This window comes from Mustela lutreola, chromosome X (genome assembly GCF_030435805.1).
Source record: "Mustela lutreola isolate mMusLut2 chromosome X, mMusLut2.pri, whole genome shotgun sequence".
Classification (NCBI taxonomy): domain Eukaryota; kingdom Metazoa; phylum Chordata; class Mammalia; order Carnivora; family Mustelidae; genus Mustela; species Mustela lutreola.
In genome coordinates this window covers 41,873,738-41,890,316 of record NC_081308.1, presented here as the reverse complement: position 1 = coordinate 41,890,316, position 16,579 = coordinate 41,873,738, and the positions used below count along the sequence as shown (strand labels likewise).

Below are 16,579 nucleotides of genomic sequence, written 5' to 3'. Positions count from 1 at the left end.
AATGAGGAGATATGTCAGTGGGTAGAGATACAGGAATAGGGTGATTTGTCGATAAAGCTTGTCAGTGGGGGATGGTGACTGGCTGGGTTCAGTAGACAAAGCATGTGACTTTTGATCTCAGGGTTCTAAGTTTGAGCTCCAGGTTGGGTGTAGAGATTTCTTAAAATAAAATCTGTTTTTAAAAAAGATTTTTTTAATTTATTTTTGAGAGAGGGACAGAGAGTGCCTGAGCAGGAGCAGAGGGGGAGGGGCAGAGGGAGAAGCAGGGAGCCTGACCTGGGGCTTGATCCCAGGACCCTGGGATCATGACCTGAACCAGAAGCAGTTGATTAACTGACTGAGTCACCCAGGCATCTCAAAATAAAATCCTTTAAAAAAAAAAAAGATTGTCCATGAGAATTATGTCATAAATTGAGAATATACCATTTGCAAATAGATTTGTGAACTGGGTGGTCAGTAGGGGATATTCAGATGATGGGTAATTATGAAGAGAGATATTTGTCCCTGGGATCCCTCAGTGGGTGATAGATTGCTGCCAGGTATTTATAAATGGGGAGATTTGTCAGTGGGGGGTCACCAATGGGGAGATGTCAGTAGGGTATTTATGAATAAGGCAGTAGCTCAACAGAGATATTTGTTATGGGGCTAGTTGTGAAAGAGGGGATTTGTAGAGTGAGAAGAGAGAACTTTTCCAAGAAAAGATTTAGCAAGTACTTAGAAACTGGTCACCTGTGGTCTTGGCAACAGAAGAGATTTGTATGTGCGGTGATTTCGTCACCACAGTGAGGACTTGATAGCAGGGAACATTATCACTGACTTGGGGGCAGTTCCTTAGAAGGCTTTGAAAATGTTGGTGTTTTTCGGTCGGGGAGACTTGCTCACTGGGAAAAAATGTACAAGCTTCAGAGGAATAAGAAAAAACATCCCAAACGAGCATATTAAACATCTATAACATCTCTGGGGAGGTTACCAGGATCTCAAGTTAAACTAAGGTTTTCCGAGTGCATTAAATTATTACTACTGATATTATACATTATTTACAATACTGTAAATAATAGTTACTGATAAGAATGATCACTACTGTTGTTATATGTGAAATTATATTCGGCATACAGCTACTACTAATGATAACTAATACTTGTAAGTGCTACGTATGACCTCATTTATTGCAAACACTGTCCCTGCGAGTTAGGCATTCTTTCTATCCCCATTTTACAGATATGGAAACTGAGACACAAAGAGATCATGTGATTTCCCCAAGGACATAGGGCTTGTATAGGGAAAGGGCAGGACTGGGATGCAAATGGCCTGGCTCCAGCCTTCATGTTCATGTTCTTATTCACTACACGTCACCTGTCTAGAAACAAAGTCACTGTTAATGATATTACCCATGAAGTTGTTATTTATGAGCGTTTTGTGTTTTGACCTGAAAAAAAATACCCATGGGACGAACGCACGCATTAACCATCCTCCAACCATAGCATGGACCTCAGAAGGATTCATGGGGTGCCTGGGTGGCTCAGTGGGTTAAAGCCTCTGCTTTCGGCTCAGGTCATGATCCCAGGGTCCTGGGATCGAGCCCCACATCGGGCTCTCTGCTCAGCAGGGAGCCTGCTTCCTCCTCTCTCTCTGCCTCTCTGCCTACTTGTGATCTCTGTCTGTCAAGTAAATAAAATCTTTTTTTTTTTTTTAAAAAAAAAAAAAAAGAAGGATTCTGAGTAGGCACCTTGAGGCCTATTTTTTTAGGGAGAATTATTGAGGCTCAGATGAAGTTCAGATGAGGGCCAGCCCCCCGGCCACCTGTTAAGCTGGGACCGCCCCCCCCAACTCCATCCTGCACACCTCACAGGGCTGTCATCCCCACGTGCTTCCTCTCAGCCATCCGTCTGTTCCGAGCAGAGATTCACGCCCAGACACATGGAATGCTGGGGGTGGGGGCGTGTGACTCACTTTACTGGAGAAGCTCAGAAGAGCTATGGGGAGAATGTAGGGACCCCAGGACCATAGAAATCCTGCCAGGGACTCCTGCTTGGGGAGGTGGCCTAGGATGTTGTTTTGGCCTCCACAGGGCCTGCTGGTCGGCCGGCCTTGAAGCCCTGCCGTCTGGAACCAGGGCACCACCTGCTGGCGGGCAAGGCGGCAGGAGACCGGCCTCCACGCTCGTCTCTGGCCTTTTCCGCTGCCTCGTCCTACCTCACCTTCCTCCCACGGATTCCAGCCCAGCCAAGGGCTCGGAGACTGGGCCCTGGGACCAGGGAACAACAGTGGAAGAATGCAGGGAGCTGCTACTAGGGTTTGGTGAACTGTTGGGAGCAGCTGAGCCCATAGCAATGAGGGCACCAAGGGTCCTTACCGTCACACGCATCAGCCAAGGAGCCATTTGCCCCTTCCAGTGGACGGGGTTCAGAGCCTGCCAAGGCATAACTGAGGTCTCAATGTTGACACAGAAATTTTCGGTGCAGTGGTTGTCCCCGGAGTGGGCAGAGAATCAGGTGCAGAGAGCTCAAAATCTACCCATCCTGATTTAGGACGTATGTTGGACCCTGGGGGCATCTCCCAGGAGTGCAAGAGCAGAGAGCCATAGAGGATCCAGGGGGCCAGCTTGCTGACCCCAGAACTCCCTGGAGGAGATCTGGCTTCTTGTTAGGAGCGGTGGGCAGTCCGATGGGAGGGCATTGGAGGGGGCCTCCTTTCCTTCACCTAAGAAGGTGCACTGGAGCCTTTTTGCAAGCAGGTTTGGATCAAGGGTGATGCTCAAGTGTGCACCAGTCTGAGGTTCTGGGTCCCAGGAGCTCACTTGAATCAGGATCTTTGGGGCATAAGGGACAGAAGCCAGAGACTGGGAAGGGCCATGCTGGGGAACAAGAAGGCCTGCGGAAGGGAATGTTTGGAGCATCTGTCACTCAGGATTTATGGGGGAAGATGAGCCAGAAAGGTGAGGCTTGGGTCTAGAGGCCCCAGTTTGGATAAGGCAACGTCTGTATGGGAGATACATGGGCAGTGTAGGCTGACATACCTGGCTGGTCTTGATTTTGAACCCTACCTGCACTTCACTGCTGTAGTGCCTTCAGTGGTAGTCAAAGGAGTTAGGGGAGGGGCTCCTGGGTGGCTCAGTCGATAAGTGCCTGCCTTAGGCTCAGGTGATGATCCTGGGGTCCTGGGATCAAGCCCCGCCTCGGGCTCCCTGCTGAGCGGGAAGTCTGCTTCTCCCTCTCCCTATGCTCCTTCCTCCCTGCTCCTGCTCTCTCTCCCTCTCCCAAATAAATAAATAAATAAATATTAAAAGGGGGGGGAGTTAGGGAGAAGTAGGGGAAGGGGATGAAGAGCAGAGGTTGGGGATTTCCAGATCACAACTTCTCCTCCTCCCTCCTATTCCTCAAATGGCCACTCTCCCGCAGGCCACAGGTGGGGAGCCCTGACTGCCCCTTCTTCCAGAGGCCCTGGCTGGGTCACGTGGTGAGATGGGACACTGGGGCGCTCTGAGCGACCCCCCCCAGCTTTCCCCTTTCACTTAGGGAAGACTCACAGTAGGAAACCTAAGGGTGGGGATGGCAGTACCACAGATGTGGAGGGAACAGGGCTTCCTCCTGGATGACATTAGGACAGTGCCCAGGGGAAGAGAGCTGTTTGCTGATCAGTCAGACATTTGTTGATGAGCTTGGCGACTGGAGAGGGGCTTGTGAATGGAGGAGGGGTCTGCCAGGGAGGTAGTGATTTGTCAGTAGTGGGATAATTTTCTAGAGGGCCCGGTGCAAACAGGATCAGAAATTAGCCTGGTAAGCTGTTCTTAAGTATCAGGGAAAGCGAGATTATCTGGTACGTTGTGGTGGGTAACGCAGGTGAAATGGCCATTGCTGGTGTGGCCGATCGCGGGTGCCGATGCCGATGCCGACGTGGAGAATGACTCCCAATACCTGAAATTTTAGGCGAAATGCAGATTTCCCATCCCTCACCCCCCTCAGCCTCGGTCCCCTGATGCTGCCACCAGGTCATCAGCGACATGGATTTGTTCCCAGACATGACACGGGGACACTACCTGCTGGATGGTAGTTCTTTATTTCATTGTCTTGTGGGATGAAGACAGACAGGAGTGGGAAGTGGGGTGAACACTGTGCAGGCTCCGGCTTCCGCCGGGGGTGGGATCTAGGCCACCCGAGACCGCAGGGACTGCCAGGTGCAGAGCCCAGGCTCTCTGGGCAGGCAGGCAAGCTGGCGGCTCTGGAAACCCTTGTCCGAGCCAGAGAGGAACTGGTCGGTCCACAAGCAATGAGTGTCACTCTGCAGCTTGCAGGGGAGGGATGAGCAGGGGAACACCTAGTGGAGGGAAGGGAGGCGTGTCTCAGGACTTCTCCCCCTGCCTCTACCTCCCCTACACAGCAGAATCTTCCCCTCCTCAGTTTTCAACACTGAGCTGCTAGGGAGACCTGGTGTTGCCCCACCTGGGGAGAGACTAGAGAAAGCCCCTCCTGCTGGAGGAACAGTCACTGGGCTTGGCCACAGTAGTCCAGCCAACTGTGATCAGTTTCCTGGAATACTGGTTGGGGAACAGTTATGTGTGGGGGGCGGTCAGGCAGGCTTCCAAGGGAACTATCCCGAAGGATAGGGAGCAGCTGGCCCAGGGATGGGGGGTGGGGACTTGGGAATAGGAAAGAGCCATGAGGCTCAGACACAGCCACTGGGATCAGAGGACGTTCAGGGCCATAGGGAGAAAGCCTTGGACAGTCAGAAGGGCAACGTAAAACACACCCCTGTGTGTGAGGCAGTCAGAGCAAGAATCGGAGGTGCTGGGGAAAGAGTCAGTGGGTTGGGGGATCAGCACTTTGGGAACTTGGAGAACATTCTAGAGAACCAAGAAACAATCCCGGGGTGGGGGTGGGGGGATCAGGAATAGACAGGGGGACTAGAAAATAGTCACAAGGGGGATTAAGAGGGAAAAGCAGTAGCTCGACAGTCAGGGGAACAGCAGAGTCCTCAGGAATCAGACACAGCTAAGAACAACCAGAATTTTAAGGGAACAGTGTCAGGTTCGGGGGAATAACAAGAGAGATCAGGGGCAGCCCTAGGGTTTGGGGAGCAGCCATACGGACAAGGAATAGCCAGAGGGAGCAAGAAACAAGCCACGGTTTAGAGGAAGAGCCCCGAGGGTCGCTTTCCAGGCGGGGGGCAGGGCCCAGGCTACTCACCGTGCACTCCTCGCAGCCGGCGGCATAGGTCTTGGTGAAGCCCCGACGCTGAGAGCTACTCAGTCCGTTCCAAGGAGCCACGAAACTGCAGGTGTTGATCTGCAGGTGTCCATTCTGCAGGTTTCCTGGGGTGTTGAGGGGGGGGCAATAGGCAGCAGCTGATTGGCTGGGCTGGGGGGGCGGTGGGCAGGACGGCACCTGATTGGCGTCCCTGGAGCACAGACCCCGGGGGGGGGGGGGGCGGGGCAAAGCCCCGGCTTTTCTAATAGGCTGAGATCGGGGCGATCCCCATTTCAACTGGGACCAGCCCCTCGGAGCCTCGCCTGGTCCTGGCTGCGGGGCAGTGTCGGAGGGACCGGCTGGCCTGGCACCGGGCGAGGGGGCGGGGCCTCACCAGCGATGAGAAACTCCTCGCTGCGGTTCTGGGACTTGTGGAAGTATCCGCAGACGCTCTCCAGGGCGGGGGTGTCGACGAACCGGATGTCAGAGGCATTCCCCAAGGCGCTGAACCCTTTGAACATCTGTCAACAAGAGTCTGTCTTACTGACAGCCCTCCCACTCCACGCTCTTCCCTGAAGTCCTCTCTAGCATCCTGACATCACAGCTAACTTCCTGGGCTTTGACTTTGACGGGAAGGAGTTAGGAAGTGCTGGGGAAAGGGCAGGAGGGATACCTTGGTCATCTTGATCTCGTAACGCCGGTTTAAGTCGGTCTGGTTGACTTCTGCGGTCCCCACGAACTTGGCCCTGATGACTGCAGGAGGGAGCGAGGGGAAGACGAGTCAAATGGACTGCCTGAGCCAATAAAGTAAAATAATCACAGTCCTAACATTCGCGAAGCCCAGACTTCAGTAGGGATCGCTGGAACACCAGCTGGCACGCCAACTGATGTACACCCTGGGTAATCGATTAATCTCTATATTGAGTGACTACTCTTTGCCAGGAGCTGCTTTAAGCCTTTCTCATATACTCGTCGTGTGTTCATTCGCACCACAGATATTTCAGAGCACACCGTGTGCCAGGCACTGCTATGGGTGTTAGGAACACCACAGTGAACAGAAACCACAGAAGCCCCGCTCCCTTGTGAAGCTCACATTCTAGCCAGGAAGAGACTGAACACAAGCGAAATAAATAAGCGTATGGGAGGTATTCAGTGTGTTGGGGAATTTTAGAGCTGGGATGAGGAGTACTAGGGGATGGGGGTTAAAATTTCGAACAGAGTAGTCGAGGAAGACCATCTGACATCTGGGGCCGCCCCACCCCAAGACCTTCGCAAAACAGTGTCCCAGGAAGAGGAAGCCGCCAGTGCAAAGGCCCTGGGGTGGGACTGGGCCTGGAGAAATCAAGGAAGCCTGGGGATGCCAGGGTGTCTAAATCAGTCAGTGCAGGGCTGAGTGGGATTGCTCTAAAGGTAGGAGCCATTGTGAACCTTGCGGGACTGAGGGGAAACCAAAGCACGGAGTGTGGGGGGCAGAGTGGGGTGCACTCACCGATCTGGGAGTTGCAGAAGGCTGTCTGCGGGTGCGGTGGGGCACAGGTACAGGCCCTGCTGGGGGCTGTCAGCCACAGCAATAACAGGATGCAGGAGGCCAGGGGTGCCAAGGGTGCCATGGTGGGTGCTGCGGGTGGTTGCTGCGGGTTGGGGAGGAGTGGTCAGTGGTCCTCTGCCAATGTGTGCAGCACCCCCTCCGACTCCCACTGCCAGCTTGGAAGGCAACTAAGCCACTGCACTCTGGGCTTGAGGGGTTGGAGGTGTGTGGAGATTTTAAGGAAGTTGGGGATTTGGGAGTTGGGAGCCCAGAGGAGCTGAGAGGGCTGGGGGTTGGGAGAGTCTGGGAGTTGAGGTATTTGAGCGATTTCAGGGACTGGGTGAGTGGGGAGGGCAGGAGATTGTAGGATTTAAAGAATAAGGGGGCAGAGGGGTTACAGGATTTAGGGACGCTGGAAAGTTGGAAGGTCGAGAAGCTGGGGTGAGGAATTTGGGGTTTGGGGAGCTGGAGGAGTTTGGGGTTTCAGGGTTGTGCATATTAAGATTGGAGGAATGGAGAGAAGCTCAGGAATGGGGAGGACATTGGGGGTTCAGGAAGTTTGGGGACTTAAGGGGGCGGGGTGCCTGAAGGATTTGGGAGCAGAGAACGTTGAGGAGTTGGGGACTTAGGAGTCTGGAGGGTTGGGGGAGCAGAATTTAGGGGAGCTGGTGGCCTGGAAGGCAGCTGTGATATTAGGGGTTCATGGGTTCAGAGGAGTCCGGGGTAGATGTCGGGATTCCAAGGAGTTTGGAGCGTGGGGATGGTGGGGGGGGAGCCGGTCCAGCACCCTCCCGCCCTCCTCCCATTGACCAGCCCAGGATCCCAGAGCCCGCCACCGGCCAGGCTGAGCGGCCAGGGGTCTGGCAGGAAAGCTCCAGCCTGGCTCCAGGCCCCGCGGGGCTGCCCAGGGCCCCAGCCTACCTCTGGTGTATCTCTCAGGGGTGCTGGGTCTGCGGCGATGGCGGCAGGGCCTGAGCAGCAGGGGATAAATGTCCACGCGAGGGGCGGGGGTGGGAGTGGTGCGGAAACCACAGGCCTCCAGGCTTCCTGGATGCATTACTCATCCACCCACCCTCGGTGGAGGCCAAGGGGCGGGCCGAAAAGGAGATGCACCCTCCTCCTCTCCCTCCCTCTGGGCCTCGCCCTGGCCACCCACCCCCATCTCCACATCAGTCACCATCCTTCCAGGCAGCCTCTATGCAGGGCTTAGAGGCAGAACTAGCCCCCCTCCCAAGGCAATTCCCTAAATTCTCCAAACTCTCTCCAAAGTCTACCCAGTCCCCCGCCCAGCCCCCCATGGCTGAAGCCCCAGTGAGTTCATCCCTTTAATAAACATTGCTTGTGCGCCTACTGTGTGCCTAGCACAGCCGAAATCCCTCTCCTGGGAGATCTGACAGTCTGGTGAAGGGCAAGCAAGGCAGAGAGGAAACAAATGGAGTAGAAGCAGGGAAGAGAGATAAGGCAGGTGGGGGGAGCGGACGGAGAGGGGCGTGAGGGTCATGCAAGGCGCCAGCTTTTGCTTTGTCTTCAGCCAGCCTCGTGCTCCCTCATCAAGTGGAAGAGGAATACAAGGTAGGACAACTGAGGTACGGAGGGGTTAAGTGACTTAGCCAAGATCACCGCTAGTAAGTAGCAGAACTGGGATTTGAACTCAGGTGGCCTGAAGCCAGAGCCTGGATCTTAACCCCTCAAAAAAACACAGGAAGGGGCTCCTGGCTGGCTCAGTCCGTGGAGCTGACTATTGATCTCAGGGTTGTGAGTTCCAGCCCCACGTTGGGTGTGGAGATTACTTAAAATAAAATCTTTAAGAAAAGCAAACAAACAAACACAAAGACAAATGATCATAGATCATTTATAGAGCACCAATTGTGTACCAGGCACTCCGCATAACTTTTCTCACTGAAAGCTCACAGTAAAACCTCTGAGATGGGTACTGGTGTTATTCCCATTTTACAGATGAGGAAATAGGAGCATAGAGGGATTGGAGAACTTTCCCAGGATCACAGGACACGGCTGGGATTTGAACCCAGGCTAACCGGTGCTAGGCTCTCACTGAGGCGTGGCACAGCCCTGGCAAGTGGGGAATGTGCCAGTGAATTAGTGAGCATTGGGGGCTGGGGGGGGGTAGTTCACTGGTGGGGAAAGAGGGCAGTGAGTCAGGAGAAAACAGATCCGCTCCCATCCTGCCCTGCCCCTTCCCCACCAACCCTCCCACACCTCTGGAGGGGGGTGGTGGTGAGGCAATCCCTGCCCACCAGCTTCCAGATGCTGCCTGAATCTTCACTGGGGTCCTGGGAAAGGGCTCTAAGGGCTCATTAACGTCCTTTGTTAGTCAGGGAAGGCAGACCAGTAATAATAGTGATGGGAGCGATGCCGGCAGCCACTTACTGAACACTTACTGAGCGCTGTGCCCTATATTCTTTGTATAAATTCTCCCATTTGGTCTTCATTGCCCCCTTGCTCCTGAAGCTTGCGGAACTCAGGGAGGTAAGCTCCGCCAGCACCACCACCTCCAGCTGTTATGGGTATTAAACCCAGCTGTAAAATCTCGGTGAGTGCTTTGATCCCAGCTGCTTCCTTGTTAATCAATGTTGGCTGCCCCTCCCCCCACCACCACCCCAACCCGTGCTGATAACGGCGCCCCGAGCTTTTTGAGGATGGAGGAGGCTTCCTGTGCGCAAGATAGCGCGCTAAGCACTTTTCCTGAAATAACTAATCTCTTCCTCCCAACTTCCCTGGTAGGCACAGACTTGCGTCTCTCCCTAGGCAGATGAGGAAAATGCGACACACCAAGGGGTCAAGAGCCACCAAGCAAGGAATGAGGATGAAGAAATGACCCTGATGGGGGGAAGGGAAGTAAACCAGGAATTTGGGGAAGCCGGTTGTGAAAGTGGGGAGGGAGAGTGAATGAGGCAGGGGCTGAGTAAGTCAGCGCTTGGCCGGAGGGAGCTGCGCAGGAAGGGAAAGCCCCTCACGGACGCTGCTTCCCAAGGCCGGCTCTGACTCCCCAGCCTGAGTCAGCCCCAAGTCGGGCTGCATGTCTACACGTGAGGGGTTCTGGGCTTCTGGTTTGTAGTGCGGGCTTTGAAACCGGGGCGGGGGGGGGCGGTGCTGTCAAGGAGGGGTATCCAGGTGTGTGGTCCCCGGGGGGAGCCCGATGGGTGGTGAAGAAGGACCGTGGGGCCGGCCGGGTGTGCGGAGCAGACGCCCCATCATTGCCCACAGCATGCCAAGTGCTTTGGGCCTCCGTGGTACCCCTTGTACAGATCAGGAAACTGAGGCCCAGGGAAGGTTCAGCGACCTGCCTGGGGGTGCCATGTGGCCTGAGGAGGAGGAGAGGCCGAGAGTCAAAACGCAGGGCTCTCCGGGGGAATCCTAGAGAGCAAAGCTCCCTGCCCTCCTGCACACATGGGCCAGCACAATCGCGCACCGACACCCGACACCCAGGGCTGTGTTCAGGCTCAGGTCCAGCGCAAACAGGGAATGTTTATGAAAAGAGGGGCCTAGAAACCTGGGGGATTGGCGGTGGGGTGCGGGGGGTGCGTGTGCACTAATGCGCAGCTCTCCTGTGTCTCTGCCTCCAAGAACTGCGTGTGTGCCTTTAGGTGGCGTGTGCCCCTCTGCGTGGTGCAGGCATGCTCCATGTCACTTCGGGGAGTTGCCCGTCAGCCTCTGCAGAGCGGGGCGAGGTTGCACGTGTAATTGTGGACGTGGTGTTCGGCTCCGAGCTGCGTGTGCGCTGGAGCCTTGCGTCAAGCGCCGCCTCTGCATTGTCACACTGGAATGCTAACTAGAGGATCCCGGTAACCCCTGTCCCAACACCGTGCCTCTCAGGGCCCCGTCATGACGCCAGTCATTTGGGAAATGAGGAAGGTGGGGGTGCGGGGAGAGAGGGTGAGGCCTGAAGGTCAATCGGTCATCCTGAGCCTGCGGGCTTCCTGTGCCTGTCGGGAACTGGGAACCGCTGCCGCCGCCCCCAGCAGCCCCTCCGGGAAAGCCATTTCTGGGGGCGAGAGGGCGAGGGGGCGGTGGTGCAGGGCCCCCGAGTTGGGGGCGCCCGGCCCCGGCCCCTCTCCCCAGCCAGGGTCGCAGGGCACTCGGGGTACCCCCACACTCAAATGCGTGTGTGTGTGTGTGTGTGTGTGTGTGTGTATTTCCGTTTGTATAGATGGCAAGGCATGTTTTGTGTGTGTGTGTGTGTGTCCCTAGATGTACGTTTTGCTCCCCGGGGGGCGTGGTGTGGGTGGTTATGTGACTACCTAGAAAGGTGGGTATCTCTATAGGAGGCATGGGTTCTGTTCTTTGTGCAGATGCCTGGGAGTGTTGCGTGTGTGTCTGTGAGTGTTGAGTCTGTGCCCGGTTGTGTCATGTGTGCCTGTCAGTTGTGTCTCTGGTGCATTCTGAGGGTCGTCTCTGTATTGCGTGGGTAATCCTCCATGTTGTGTATCCTTCTGTCTGGTAGGTTTGGGTGAGAGGAAAGGGGCTGCACGCATATGTGTGTGTGTGTGTGTGTGTGTGTGTGTGTGTCTGCTGCTGGGCAAGGAGGCTGGCCGGGAGTGCCTGCCCCAAAGTGCGAGCACCCGGCTGGCTGAACGACTATGTGGATATCTGTAGCCAGAGAGCAGAGTGTGCCCAGAGCCTGTATTGGTTCTGGGTCTTTCCATCTTGCTAGTGTTGACATGTGTGGGAATCTCTGGGTTTGGTTGTGTAGGTCTGAGTTCTGAGGGTTTGTGTGCAGGTCTGTAGGTTGCGTCTGTGTATGACTGATGCTCACACGAGGCCTGGCTGAGGGGTCTGGTTACTGTGTGCTCACCACCACACCCCCGTGCACGCACAAGTACACACTCACTTCTCTATTATCCATTCACTGTCAAAACAAACTTTCCCTTTTCCGGAAAAGTCCCCCACCCCTATCCCATGCCTTGCCTCTGCCCGGGAAAGCAGAGGCGGAATGTCTGGCACTTGGGGGTAGTGGAGGGAGGGATGGGCAGGCAGGGCTCAGAGTTCGATTCTGGGCTCAGAGACGCTGTGTGACACCCTTGCTGCTGTCTGTCTCTGACTCGCCTCTTCTGGGAAGTGGCTCCTGATGTGGCTCCCGCTAAATGGGCTTCTCTCAGTGCCATCCCCCTGGCGATCAGACCCCCAGCCCTGACCATGCTCTGCCCTCCCCTCCCCAACCAGCTCAGCAGCACGACGTACCCTGTGGTGGTGAAGATGGGGCACGCACACTCCGGGATGGGCAAGGTGAGTCCCCAGACGGGTGTGTGTGTGTGTGTGTATGGTGCACACTCCTGGCATTGTGCATATATGTGTACATGTATATTGCATAGTCAATGCACCGCAGTCATTCTGTATGCTTGTGTGTCCTGGGGCATCTTTATCAATGTGTATTGTTTCCCTTGCATTCTTAGATTATGGTGGCCCAGTCTCTGTCAGACATTCGGCCAGTTCTGTGTGTCCTGTTCTTTTGTTCGTGCATCCTGCTTCGTGCCTCTGTGTATGCATGCCTCTGGGTTGAACATACAGCATGTGATCTTTCAAGTTCAAGGGTTTCAAGGTCCTGTATGCTTTCCATCCCCCTGACCCTGGCGCTGTGTATGTAGGAAACAGACTTGGGATGTGTATGTTCGTGTCTGTGCTTCTGCGTGCTTTCCTGTTGTGTGGACCACTGACTTTGGGTCTGGGTACTCCATGCACAGCTTTACTGATATAAAAGTCACTGCCCATAACACTTAACCACTTGAAGTGGACAATTCAATCGTTTTCAGTATGTTTCAAGTCGCATCTCCCCACCTGTGTGTCTGTTGCGTCCATGTGAAAACTCTACTCAGCTTCCCGGGCCGTCGGCGTGCATGCCCCCCCCCCAGAGGCCTCCCCAGGCCCACGGCTGCCCTGACCTCAGCAGGCCCTGATCCCCACCCTGCCCCCACAGGTCAAGGTGGACAACCAGCACGACTTCCAGGACATTGCGAGTGTTGTAGCGCTGACCAAGACGTACGCCACCGCCGAGCCCTTCATCGATGCCAAATATGATGTGCGCGTCCAGAAGATCGGACAGAACTACAAAGCCTACATGTGAGTGAAGAGACCAGGGCTGGGGTCAGGGTCCCCTGCCCTGGGCAGCCCAGGCTCCCCTGAGCTTCTGTCCTCTCTCCTCTTGCCCCCCACCCCAGGAGGACGTCAGTGTCAGGAAACTGGAAGACCAACACTGGCTCCGCGATGCTCGAGCAGATTGCCATGTCTGACAGGTAGGGGTGGCCCAGGCCTGGCTGGCGGGCAGGTTGGGGGAGGGGGGTAAGCGTGGCGCGCCCCAAGCCAGGCGCTGACAGGCTGCCTTGCTCCCCATCTCGGCAGGTACAAGCTGTGGGTGGATACATGCTCAGAGATTTTTGGGGGACTGGACATCTGCGCAGTGGAAGCACTGCACGGCAAGGACGGAAGGGATCACATCATTGAGGTGGGAGCACCCAGAAAGTGGTGGGAGTAAGGAGGGAGCGGCAGGCGCATGAACCCTGCAGCTCTCCATGGCCCAGCCGGGGGCTACTAAAGCCCTCTGCAAACTGTAAAACACCTTATAAAGCAGGAAATGCCACGGGAACAGCAAAGTGCCTTATAAAACTATTTAAAAAAAAAAAAAAAGGAGCTCTGTAAACTGGGAGGGAGGTCCCTGTTATCGGAGCAAAGCACTTCAACATTCCAGAGTTCTTTATAGACAGCTGTGCCTCTGGGAAACAGTAAAGCCATTTATAAACTCTAAAGCGCCTTGAAAAGTGGAGGGCTTGGTAAACGGTAGGTAGCACTTTATCCGTGGTAAGGCATTTTGTAAACAGTGGTGCCCTTGCAAAGCACTTTCCAAAGTCTAAACACACCATGTATCCCCTAGTCCCTTGAAAAGGATAGCGGCATTGTAAACTGTAAAGCACCATATAAGCCACAGAGTTCTTCGCGAACGAACAAGCACCAAGCACACTGTAAAGCAGGAGTTAGTTGGTAAAGGTTTTCTGTCAAGGGCCAGAGAGCGCACATTTCAGGCTTTGTGGGCTGTATGGTCTCTGTTGCAGCTGCTCTGCAAAAGCAGCTGAAGTCAATATGTTAAAAGAAAGTAAGAAAGAAAAAAAAAAAAAAAGGCACGGCTGTGTTCCCCTAAAACTGTATGGACATAGAAATTTAAACTTCATATATTTTCACGGGGCATAGAATCTTCTTGTGGTTTTTTCCTCCCCAACAATTAAAAAATGTAAAACGCAACCCTTAGCTTGCAGGGTCATCCCCAAACGTAGGGGGAGGTGCAGATTTGGTCCCACACTCCACAGGCCTGATTGTGGAACTCTACTCTACGCTGTAGGTCCCCCACGCCCCTTCCTGAGCTGTAAGTTACCTTGTGAACAACAGGCCTTCCTTACACTGCGAAACTGATGCCTCTCAGCCTGAATCTGCTTCCTTGGCAGCAGCCCATGCCTTTCAAAACAGAAGGCGCTTTGTCACTGTCCCCCTCCCAGGGACCTGCCGCCTCTCTCCTCACTGGACCCCATTTCCTTCCCCAGGTGGTGGGCTCCTCCATGCCGCTCATCGGGGACCACCAAGATGAAGACAAGCAGCTCATCGTTGAGCTTGTGGTCAACAAGATGGCCCAGGCCCTGCCCAGGCAGCGGCAGCGGGATGCCTCCCCTGGCCGGGGGTCCCACAGCCAGGTCAGGCCCCCAGTGCTGGGAGAAGGCCAGGCTGGCCCGAGGAGGCTGGTGGCGGGCCAGCCAGCCCCGGTCACACCACCACAGAGCTAATCAGTAGCAGGCAGAGGGCACAGCCATGACCCATGTGTGGCGGCAATGACCAGTGGTTTTAAAAAAAACATGATAAAACAGCTGCTATCCTGTTCCCCCCCACCCGCCCCCGAGTGCCTCACAGCCACCCCCTGGGAACTAGCCCCCCGCCAAACACACACAGCCCCACATCCCCTCAGCTCAGCCACAGACTCGACAACACCCAGCACAGGGGGAGCCCGTGTCATTTTGATTGGCTGAGGCTCAGGCTGGCCGGTAACTATTTTGAACCTCTCCTGCTCTGCTCCTCTGCCACAGACTCCGTCCCCAGGGGCCCTGCCCTTGGGCCGCCAGACCTCCCAGCAGCCCTCGGGGCCTCCGGCTCAGCAACGACCCCCACCACAGGGTAAGTGAGGGACCAGCTTCCGGGACCCCTACGGGACTGGCAACCACCCCCCCCCCCCGCCACGCCTCTCACGTGTGTACTTTTTCTGTCCCTCAGGTGGCCCTCCACAGCCGGGTCCAGGCCCACAACGCCAGGGACCCCCGTTGCAGCAGCGCCCACCCCCACAGGGCCAGCAGCACCTTTCGGGCCTTGGACCCCCAGCTGGCAGTCCCCTGCCCCAGCGCCTACCAAGTCCCACATCAGCACCCCAGCAGCCTGTGTCCCAGACCCCACCGCTGACCCAGGGCCAAGGCCGCCAATCCCGGCCGGTGGCAGGAGGCCCTGGGGCACCTCCAGCAGCCCGCCCCCCTGCTTCCCCATCTCCCCAGCGCCAGGCGGGACCCCCACAGGCTACCCGTCAGACATCCGTCTCTGGTCAGGCTCCACCAAAGGCCTCAGGGGCCCCTCCGAGCGGTCAGCAGCGCCAGGGCCCACCCCAGAAACCCCCGGGCCCTGCCGGCCCCACACGCCAGGCCAGCCAGGCGGGTCCCATGCCCCGCACTGGGCCACCCACCACGCAGCAGCCTCGGCCCAGTGGCCCGGGCCCTGCTGGACGACCCACCAAGCCACAGCTGGCCCAGAAACCCAGCCAGGACGTGCCACCACCCGCCACTGCCGGGGGACCCCCGCACCCCCAGCTCAAGTAAGAGGACCCCACGGCAGCCCTTGCTTTGCTGCTCACAAAACAGGCTCCCGAACCAGGAGAGTAGCCCCAGCTCCCAGGCTCCTCAGACCCAGGCCCTATACAGGAAGTCCCGAGAGTTCCATCTCCAGTCTGAGCAGAACCCTCCTCCGAGCTATCCACCCCCCAACCTTGCCCCAGTTCCTGGGGGCGCCTGCCCTCCATCCCAGAGATTCGTTCCAGAATTCCAGAGAAACTTGTTTTTCTTTTTGTCCTCCCAATAGGCCCCTGGGAAAGCCCCCTCCCCCAGCCCCTCTAGGCCCAACCCAGGCGCCTTGCTGACCCTCCCTAAGTATCTCCCTGCCCAGCAGATCTTCCTCCCCGCCTGTCTGGAGCCTTCCCAGCAAAACGCACCCTTCTCCTGCCCAAACAGACTCCTCCCAGGCAAACCCCCAAACTCCTCCCGGCCCAATTCACAGTCCTCCAATCGCTTCGTGCTCTTCCCAGCTGCCCTCATGCTTTCCCTAGGCTCCTTTCTGGGCCATCTCAGTCTCCCCCCAAATCATCACACCAACCTCTCTACCTCTTCTGGTCTGCTCCAGACCTCCCCCGCACCTTAGCTTGAAAGTCCTCTGTGCCACACACAACCACTCCCCTAAGGGAGACCCCCACCCCCCACCAGCCTGTCCTGGGTGCAAACCCCACCGCCCTCCCTCCAGGACTCCTCACCCAGACTGGAAATATCCTGGCCTGTCTTCACCTGCCACTCCTCCCAGTCCAGCCTAGAATGTGGAGGCGGTTCAGCCCAGGGCTCTTCCCATTAAGCCCTGACTTCCCCCTAGAGCCAAGTCCTCCCAGCCTGGCCCAGGGCTCCCCCACTCCACCTGAGGATCCATCAGGGTCCAGGCCTGTGATGGTGGTGGTGGGGGGCGGGTCACAGGCACAGCCCCAGGACTAGAGGGGCAGGGCTGGGCTGGGCCTGGGGTAACATTGTGTTTCTCTCCCCTTCCTCCCTTCCTCCCCCCCCCCTTCCTCCCATGC

The 16,579-nt window shown here is 56.2% G+C and overlaps 2 protein-coding genes and 1 long non-coding RNA gene across 4 annotated transcripts in view; 1 reads left to right on the top strand and 2 right to left on the bottom strand.

Moving 5' to 3' along the window:
- The window catches only part of SYN1 (synapsin I), a 47,059-nt gene that overhangs the window by 29,367 nt on the left and 1,113 nt on the right, over positions 1-16,579 (top strand). For both annotated transcript variants that reach the window (XM_059156896.1, XM_059156895.1), the window contains exons 6-12: positions 11,893-11,955; positions 12,644-12,786; positions 12,885-12,959; positions 13,066-13,168; positions 14,256-14,402; positions 14,790-14,877; positions 14,974-15,559. In XM_059156896.1, coding sequence (XP_059012879.1) covers positions 11,893-11,955; positions 12,644-12,786; positions 12,885-12,959; positions 13,066-13,168; positions 14,256-14,402; positions 14,790-14,877; positions 14,974-15,559 — 1,205 coding nt within the window. The remainder of the gene's footprint in view (positions 1-11,892; positions 11,956-12,643; positions 12,787-12,884; positions 12,960-13,065; positions 13,169-14,255; positions 14,403-14,789; positions 14,878-14,973; positions 15,560-16,579) is intronic.
- Positions 4,038-7,787, bottom strand: TIMP1 (TIMP metallopeptidase inhibitor 1). Its single transcript, XM_059156900.1, has 6 exons — positions 7,633-7,787; positions 6,673-6,814; positions 5,857-5,936; positions 5,578-5,704; positions 5,184-5,308; positions 4,038-4,314 (listed from the first exon to the last, which is right to left on the bottom strand). The coding sequence occupies exons 2-6, from the start codon at positions 6,791-6,793 to the stop codon at positions 4,144-4,146; spliced, it is 624 nt and encodes a 207-aa protein (XP_059012883.1). The 5' UTR covers positions 6,794-6,814; positions 7,633-7,787; the 3' UTR covers positions 4,038-4,143.
- Positions 13,399-16,559, bottom strand: LOC131821133 (uncharacterized). Its single transcript, XR_009349841.1, has 2 exons — positions 16,268-16,559; positions 13,399-14,169 (listed from the first exon to the last, which is right to left on the bottom strand). It is a non-coding gene; the product is annotated as an uncharacterized LOC131821133 (long non-coding RNA).

Coding starts and splice junctions, on each gene's coding strand:
- TIMP1 (XM_059156900.1), bottom strand. CDS start 6,793: ATGGCACCCTTGGCACCCCTGGCCTCCTGCATCCTGTTATTGCTGTGG. Junction 5,705..5,856: donor ACGAGATCAAGATGACCAAG/GTATCCCTCCTG, acceptor TCTTGTTGACAG/ATGTTCAAAGGGTTCAGCGC. Junction 4,315..5,183: donor CCGGCTGCGAGGAGTGCACG/GTGAGTAGCCTG, acceptor TCCCTCCACTAG/GTGTTCCCCTGCTCATCCCT.